The 9,295-nt window shown below is 41.3% G+C and overlaps 1 protein-coding gene across 1 annotated transcript; it reads right to left on the bottom strand.

The window, feature by feature from the left end:
* Positions 1 to 2,746: 2,746 nt before the first annotated feature.
* On the bottom strand, positions 2,747 to 4,513 carry LOC119366554 (peroxidase 2-like). The gene is made up of 2 exons (XM_037632309.1): positions 4,208 to 4,513; positions 2,747 to 3,715 (listed from the first exon to the last, which is right to left on the bottom strand). Exons 1-2 carry the CDS (start codon positions 4,460 to 4,462, stop codon positions 2,957 to 2,959), a joined length of 1,014 nt encoding a protein of 337 aa, XP_037488206.1. The 5' UTR covers positions 4,463 to 4,513; the 3' UTR covers positions 2,747 to 2,956.
* Between the last annotated feature and the right edge of the window lie 4,782 nt (positions 4,514 to 9,295).

Genomic DNA, 9,295 nt, shown 5'->3' on the forward strand with positions numbered 1-9,295 from the left:
TTTTGTATTTAAGGCTAGTTTAGACATGACGTTTAGACAAAATTAGCTTTCTTGGCCCCCTTTAAGTGAGAATCATGATGTTCGGTCCTGTTTAAGCTCCAATCCTGCCTCCGCCCCTGCACATTACCATATGGCGCCACTAATGATATTACGATATACCAATTTTTTGAAAAGAAGGATAATCCCCGGGTTCTGCATCGAGCGATGGACATATCCGTCTTTATTACATTATTCAGCAGAGGCTAACAAAACAAATACTGAGTCAGCAACATGACTTTGGGTTGATCCATGTATTCCACTGCGCCACACCGCCGAGACCGACTGTCGTCGATATTGTAGATGCATCGCCGCTCCATCTCTTGTCCCCTCTAGCCAGCACCTATTTCAAAACGATGCCCCCAGGAGGGAGAATGGCACCGAAGGCATCATCATCGTATGATCCGAGTGACCCAGATCTAGGGTTTCCCCCGAAATAGCCCGAGCAAGGTGACGTAAACTGCAACAACAATGCCTCGACAAGGAAATGATGTCAAATATGTAGCCATCATCCTCTATGATGGAAGTCGGCGCAGTTTTCACCGGCAGTCGCGCCACGAGCAAGTATTGCAGCTTTTACAAACAATTGCAAATTTGGTGGCCAAGTGGCACGTTACTCCAAGTGATTGTAAGTTTTTATGGCTCTATGTGTGTTGGTAATTTTGTGGATATGCTCTGTTTGTTGATCATTTTGCTGGATATGCTATATGTGTTGTTCATTTGGCCAGATATGCTCTATGTGTTGGTCATTTGGCTGGATATGCAACTTGTGTTGGTCATTTGGCTAGATATGTTCAATGTGTTGGTCATTTGGCTGGATATGCATCTTTCTAAACACCTCTTTTCTTTCTAGGTCGTTCATGCTTGCATATTGTTCATTAGGACGGAGAAGAAGCACTCCTCTTCATGCATTGTTGGTTGAACTTGAATGTGCACCCCAAGTGGCTCAATGTCATTGCCAATTTATTCAAAGCCGCTGCCATGGACAATGTAGATGAAGATGGTGAGCCAATAAAAGAATACATTGCTCTCGTCAAAAGGATGGCTAGGAGCGGGGGAGGAAGTGGGAGGAGGAGAAGGAGAAGCGAGAAGGTGCGACGGCCAAGATGATGGAGAGGTTCGAATATATCATGACGAAGAAGGAGGAGGTATGCATCAAATGCATGACACGAAAGAGGAAAAGAAGACCGAGGGGTTTGAATACTACATCTAGGTGCAAGCAAAGAAGATGATTAAGCTTTTGTGTTGATAATATATATTTGCCATGATTAAAGTAGTTTTTTTTACCAACATAGGCATATTGTGCATAGTTTTTTTTTCCGCTCATTTTGCCTTGGCAATTTAGCCCTTCTTTTTTCCAATACCACGATTTTTTCCTCAATTTATCTGTACAAAAAAAAAATTTCCATCATAGTGGGCAGCCATCTTTTGGCGTCATACATACGCTTTCCCATTATACAAATACATTCTTGTACATATTTTTCCATTGAGGGATAGGATCATTTTGGCATAATCTACATAGGGTTGTAATTTCATTTTGCATGCACTATTCCAATCTTGCCATTTTCCTTGCAATTCGGTTCAAATTTTGTGTTTTTTACATACACGGCAAAACACCATGGCAACTATAGCTAAAACAACATGGCAAATTTTAGTTTGCATATGCCATGGTTCTTATAGAAAGCATGAGAATTATAGAAAAACACCATGGCAAATTTTAATTTTCATATGCCATGACAATTTTCTTCATTTTTTGTGTTTTTTACATACATGCCAAATTTCTCATACAAAACATGGAAATTTTAATTAAATACCATGGAAAATTTTGATATTAATTTGCCTTGGTAATTTTGTTTATAATATGTGTTCATACTGTTCACTCTATCTTTCCATGGCAATTGTCATACAAAGCATGGCAAATTTATTTCAAACACCATTGCAAATTTTAATATACATCTGCCGTGTAATTGTTTTACATAATTTGTGTTATTTTACATAAACAGCAAACCTCTCATGCAACATGGAAATTTAAATTAAAATAGCATGGAAATTTTTAATATGAATTTGCCAGGGCAATTTTTTGTTCATATTTTTTTCTCTATTGTTCATTCTTATATTTCAGTGGTAATTTTTGCCATGGCAAATTCTGAACATAAATATTTGCCATGGCAATTCTATAATATTTCCATGTGGGCAGTATCAGAGATGTTGCTAGAATATTCTTGCCATGCTTTTTCTTTTACAAATTAAAATGTTAAAAAAATTGCCATTGTGAGCAAACCGTAAAATAGTTCGATCAACTCGAATGGCAAATCTTCTGGAAATTTTCATTTGCATTATCAAAATAGTTCGGCCAGCTTCATTTAGGTGGCATTTTTTACATTTATTTTGCAAATTCACCTTCCGAGCCATGGCAAATTGCCTTTGCTGGAAAATTCTACGTTAGGTCAGTACGCTGCCTTTCTCAACGCCGCCATGATGCTACCTTAGCTTGTGATGTGCACTGTCGGTAGCTTGTGAATGAGGGTGTGGCTTCCTCACGTCCAAGATGCTGCCCTTTTATAACAGAGGCAGCTGGCTCTAGTTAACCTGAGTTGGAGGCAATTAAGCGGACTTGTTGAAGTAATTACAGTTCATTGACCCAGGGAGCAAAGACATCGGTAATGGATCGAGCATGCTGACTGTAATTAACTTTCCATGACACAAAGGATAATGACAGTTAAAGTAAGGAAATTAAGATAGTTGGTGAACTGAAACGATACAGGGGCCCTGCCTAGTGGCTCTATGCTACGTGGCCATATGCTATTTGCAATCAAGCAAAACATAAGCTATGTAGCAAGCTCTTATTACATGCATGGCATGACATGCCGTTGATTATACATGCAGTCGATGGCGCTAACGCAATGGTCGATCTGATCTATCAAGCAAAGGCGGCAAAAACCTCAGCCGCGAGGATGACAGATTCTCCATTCCCGTTGCGCCTGAAGCAATTGTTGCGGATCTCGCCGATGTTTCCTCCTGGCAAATGCGCGAGCTTCCTCATGGAGGTGCTGAACTGGCTAAAGAACCACCCCTGGTTCCCGGCGAAGTTGTTGACCCAGTTCTTGGTCTCCCCGTCGCGGGTGAGCGCCATGTCGGAGTTGAGCACTCCTCTGCCCACCTGGAGGTTGTTGTAGTACCTATTGTCGAACGTGTTAGGGGTGGTCACGTCGAGGTCCTGCAAGTGGCCAGGGTTTCTGGCACAGACTTGTTGGAGTGTGCGGACGAAGTCGACGTTCTCCCCGGCGCGGTTCCTGAAGCTGCCGCAGCTGGCCTTGCCGACGGTGTGCGCACCAGAGAGCGCGACAAGGTCCATCTTGTCAAACCCGCGGTCGGCGAAGGTTCTCACGAGTTGTTGGACGTTGAAGTCGGGCCCGGGCAGGATCCCGACTTGTTGGGCCGTAGCGGGCGTGAGGCTGTCCCGCCGGCCGAGCGGCACATCATAGCCTGGCAGCCTGGATTGCATGATGGCCTCCTTGGTGGCGAGGTTGGTGATGTCGGCGCATGACACAATGGGCCCACATGCACGGTGCACGGTTGCACGGATGCTCTCGATGAGATCGAGCACACTCCTCCTAAGCCCACCGTTTTGAGGCATGTTCCGCTCACCGTTGTCTAGCAGGATGGACGCGTCACAGCCCTACACGATCACGATGCACGAAATAAGTTCAGCCACTAGCAGGATGGACGTGACACTTTTCAAATTAATAAGTGCATGTATAGTACTCCCTCCTTTTCGGTTTATAAGGCTCAATTCAAAAATCTCGCCAACCGAGTGGTGGAATACCTTTTGGAGTTTGCAAAAGCACCCAAATTAATGCTCTTGTTTTTCTTAAAAAAGTATGTTTACCAATGCATTAATTGCAATGCATGCATGCATAAATTACATGCATTGGTCAATTTTATCTTAGTACTTGCATGCAATGATTTAATGCACCTTGAAATCTGAACATGTGATGGGAAACAACCAAATTGAGACCTATAAAATGGAAAAACTAAAATTTTGAGATAAACCCTATAAACCGGAAAGAAGGGAGTAGTACTATTGTTAAATATAGTACTCCCTCCATTCCTTTATACAAGGCCACTATCAAAAATACCTTTTATGTCTATACAAGGCCATCAACAATACCTGAGGGAAGCAGTCGTGGAAGAAGAGGCGGAGGAGGCCAGGGACGACACCGGCATCCCTTGCGATCGCTCCTTGCACGGCGTCGCGCACCATGTTCTGCAGGTTAGTGCAGGACAGAGCGTGGAAGTCGTAGGACAGGCCGTCGGGAAGGGGCACATCGGTGGTCATGGAGATCAACGACGGCTGTGAAAGGGCTGAAGTGGCAGCGAGGCCCATCATGGTCAACACCATCGCTGCCCTGCTCAACGCCGCCATGATGCTACCTTAGTTAGCTTGTGCTGTGCACTGTGAGTAGGCTTGTGAGTTTGTGAGTGGGAGTGTGGCATCCTCACGTCCAAGGTGCTGCCATTTTATAAGCGAAGTAGCCGCGTCTACTTAACCAGAGTTGAGATAATTAACCGGAGTTAGTTGGAATAATGGAGGGAGCATGCGCGCGCAGTAACCGGGAAGCTACGGTATGCAAGTATCCGTGCATCACGTGCATGCATGGTGGCATGCATGTAGACTTTTGGAAATACATAATATAACCCACTCTCCAACTTTGCAGGTAGCCAGTACAGATGAGGATTATATATAGCACTAGATCGAGCACCGACGGTACCTGGCTAGCTGCATCGATCCTGCTAATTAAGTTAGGTTAAGCAAACAACTCCGAGACGATTACACGTGCTCACTCTGGTCATGGCGCCTTGACCAAAACCATCTGCATTCGATAAGAGAGAAAAACAGCACGCATGCGGCATGAGGTGTCATCATGGACATGGACAAAAATGGGCTTGGTGAAATGCCGACATGGGCTCAGAAGATCCACGAATTACGTAGTTCGACCTGAGAGTAATAAGGGCACCACTGGATGAGAACGTATCGGTGACTAAAAAAAGGATGAGAACGTATCCGTTGAAATAAGGCTATCAGTGCACCCATTGCTCCCCTTGATTTTGGACCGCTGGATAGAAAATTGAGGATACGATTTGCCTGGAAGATGAGTTGCTGTCACATTTCCCAAAAAAAAAAAGACATTTCTTCAAAATAAACCCGTAGTCCATACATTTAATCTGGAGCATTTGCAGTAAGACCTCGTGTTTCATCAAAATCAACCCACTGCAATGCAACAAAAGAGATGCACTTGATCTACTACTGACTCCTGGATTATGTATCAAGTTCTTTGATCTAAGCACGTGGTCTGTCCAAGTTCGAGACCCTCCGAGGTTGTAATATAATCCAGTCTTTAGTGTTGTAGGTAGGCAGTACTCCCTTGGTCAAACTCGAGCTTTGTAAAGTTTGATAAAGTTTATGAACAAAAGTATGAATATATACAATAACAAATCAATATCATTAGATTCATTATTGAATGTACCTTCACATCATATAGATTTAAGGTAAATGTTTATATTGGTTTCTATAAAGTTGGTCAAACTTTACGAAGTTTGACTTCAGTCCTACAGTAAACGATAGGTAGCCAAGTGTGGGGAGGATAACTATTGAAAGCATATAAGTAGTAAGCCCACCGAAAGATGAGTGCATAGCGATGCTGAGAGAGATAGTAACCATCATTAGTTTGATCAACCTCAATTCCCATAAAATAACTGAAAGAAAATCAATCTGACATCTTCAATTGCTCACTCAACTTTTTCTTGACAAAAGCAATGTACTTCTGATCATCTTCAGTGACCAACATAAAATCTAATATGCAGAGTAAATAAAAATGGAGGGAGTACTAATTAAGATCAGGATATACAAACTAGATTGAGCACCGAAGGTGCATCGATCCTACTAATGAAGGTTAGCTAAGCAAGCAGTGCCAATCATGCCTGACACGATTCCGCGTGATCACTCCTGGATTATGTATCAAGTTCTTTGATCTAAGCACATGATCTGTCCAAGTTCGAGACCCTCCGAGGTTGTAATATAATCCAGTCTTTAGTGTTGTAGGTAGGCAGTACTCCCTCCGTTTTTATTTAGTCCGCGTATTAGCTTTGGTCAAACTCAAGCTTTGTAAACTTTGACAAAGTTTATAAATAAAAATATTAACATACACAATAACAAATCAATAGCATTACATACATTATTGAATGTACCTTCACATCATATAGATTTTTTAAGGTAAGTGTTTATACCGTTTTCTATAAAGTTGGTCAGACTTTACGAAGTTTGACTTCAGTCAAATCTAATATGTAGAGTAAATCAAAACGAAGGGAGTACAAATTAAGATTAGGATATACAAACTAGATTGAGCACCGAAGGTGCATCGATCCAGCTAATGAAGGTAAGCTAAGCAAACGGTGGCAATCATGCCTGCCACATGATTAATTACTGCAACATGATTCCGCGTGCTCACTCTGGTCACAACGTCGTTAACCAAATACCCATCTGCAAAAATGGGCTTTGTGAAATGCCTAGGCGTGGGCCCAAAATATCAACCGGTTCCGTAATTTGGTAGTAGAGAGTACAATAATGATACATTTGGGGCAGGGTTCCTATACGGCGCGTTGGTCGCCCCCTAGCGAGTGGGCGCGTACCCCCCTGAGCGTCTGCAGCTTTTTGGGCCGGCCCATATAGGGATTCCTCCCCACCGGTTTTGGGAAGGTTCTAGAACCCTCCCAGAACCGGTTTTTTCTTGTTTATTTTTATCGGTTTTTTATTTTGTATTTCCTTTTTCTTTTTACCTTTTCTGATTAATTTTTTTCTTGTTCTCTTTTCTTTCATGTTATGTTTCTCTTTTTCTGAAATTGTGAACATTATTTCTAAATCATGAATTTTTTTTTGAAATCGTGAACATTTTTATTTATCTCTTTTCTTTAATGTTCTGTTTCTTTTTTTTTGAAATCATGAACATTTTTTTGAAATCATGAACATTTTTTGAAATCGTCAACATTTTTTTCTCTTTTCTTTACTGTTCTGTTTCTCTTTTTTTGAAATCGTGAATTTTTTTTCTGAAATCATGAACATTTTTTCGAAATCGTGAACATTTTTAATTTTCTCTTTTCTTTAATGTTCTGTTTCTCTTTTTATGAAATCATGAACAATTTTCTGAAATCGTGAACATTTTTTTAAATTATAAACTTTTTTGAATACATGAACATTATTTTTGAAATTGCGAACATTTCTTGAATCCTTGAGAATTTATCATTTCCTGAAAAAATTTCAAATTGTGAACAATTTTTGAATCCACAAATAATTGGACAATTTGTAACTTTTTCTGAAATACTAATTATATTTAAAAACAAAATAAAGCTAAAAACAGAAAAAAGGCTAGAAAAACAAGGGGCTCCCCGCCCCGCAGATGGGAGGGTACTCACATACCCCTTCGGGAAAGCTCTTTATATTAATTATATTCAAAAGCAGGGAGGGTACGCGCTCCCATGGCTGTGGGCGCGTACCGCGCTGTATAGGCGCTCCCCATTTGGGCAGCAGCCTAAAGTCGGTCTTAAGCGCATTGAGACATTTGAATGGGCCAGCCCATTGGCAAGGTCCATTAAGCCATAGCTTTTGTGACGGCAAGGTCAATTAGCCCATTAGCAAGGTCCATTAACCCATACATACATTAATATAAACAAATGGAAAATACTCACATACCCCTTTTTTAACACATTACAATTGAAGTCGCTCAAATACACGAGCATACACTCTTCCCCCTGAACACACGCACGCACACCCTACCCCTATGAGCACCTCCGAGAGGCTTAGCCGACATATCATCTTGAGATTTGATAAGTCACCACAGACGCCTTCATTGTCAACGGGAACGTCTCCTCCCACTGAATGCACATCACCGGAAGGCCTAAAATAAATTCAAGAAAATACGAGCACCAATGTAAAGTATAGGACTTCAACTCTGATGGGCCGGGAATACTACTATCCTTCTAACCATTCAACCACAGGTGATTCGCCTCACATACCCCAGTTGAAATGTTGATGTACATATAAGAAAGTTCAACTCAATTTTTTTGCAACATTCTTGCAAACAAAATATGCTCATGTATTAAAAAAAATCTGTATTTGAAGTTCATAGATTTATATGAAATGTTTAGACATGTCTATATATATCGGAAAGATATTCAATATTTACGAAAGAGAGTTCATGTGTTTATAAATAACAAAAAAAAAGTAAAAACATGAACGGAAATAGAAATAGTTGAAAAAGGAAGAAAATGGAGAAAATAAGAAAATAAGATGCTTTCACAATGCTCATAGCTAACGTATTAGTAGTGACAACAAGGAAGACTAGTGTTAGCTCGAAAGTCGGTAAATAAAAGATAGCATGCCTGTTTCCTTGTTTTTTCCGTTTTCAGAGAGCTCAAAAATATTGATTTCATTTTATAAATGTTGATTTTATTAACTCATGATTTTTCAAGAGGATACAAAGCATAATGAGTATATAATCGACATCTGCATGACTAGGATGCCCACAACCAACACAAACAATGTAAAAAAAGACATACTGACAAAAGTAAAATTGTATGATACAAAACTATGCCTATGTCGGGGATGGTCGAGGTCCTACCTGTAGACTATGCCGCCAGCCCGCCACCCATGTGTGTTAAAACCCTCCTTAGCTACAAGCTCCAACTGCACACCATGTTTGAAGCTAATGTGGACATCGGTAGGTAACTTGTAAGGGAGATGAAGTAGTACCATTCAAAACCATAACATTTCTACATGGCCATAGCGACCGTAGAACCCCGCTCGGATAAGGATTATCCTGGCCACCCGTACCCCTTCTACTCGCTAATAAATACCAAGAGCCCCACCTTGTTCATTTCGTCGTCTCATAGCCGCCCACACCGCCCCCATCTCCCTCTAGCCCGTTTTGTATGTCGGCCGAGCTCCTTCCCCCGACCAGCTCGTCGCCGGTATGCTACCCGAGTACCCCTGGCTCCATCAATTTCAACACCATTCCTCCACGCGTCGTTTTGACATGGCCATATTGTCCAGGAACAAAATCAGACCCAATAAAAGGGAATAACACAGGATATACACACAAATATATGAAAACAATACCTAGAACATAAAATATGTTAGAAATCACCAAGCATTGTATGAGTGTCGGAGAGTATTCAATACCTAGATCATATGAGAACGATGCTT

The sequence above is a fragment of the Triticum dicoccoides genome, chromosome 2B (genome assembly GCF_002162155.2).
Source record: "Triticum dicoccoides isolate Atlit2015 ecotype Zavitan chromosome 2B, WEW_v2.0, whole genome shotgun sequence".
Lineage (NCBI taxonomy): Eukaryota > Viridiplantae > Streptophyta > Magnoliopsida > Poales > Poaceae > Triticum > Triticum dicoccoides.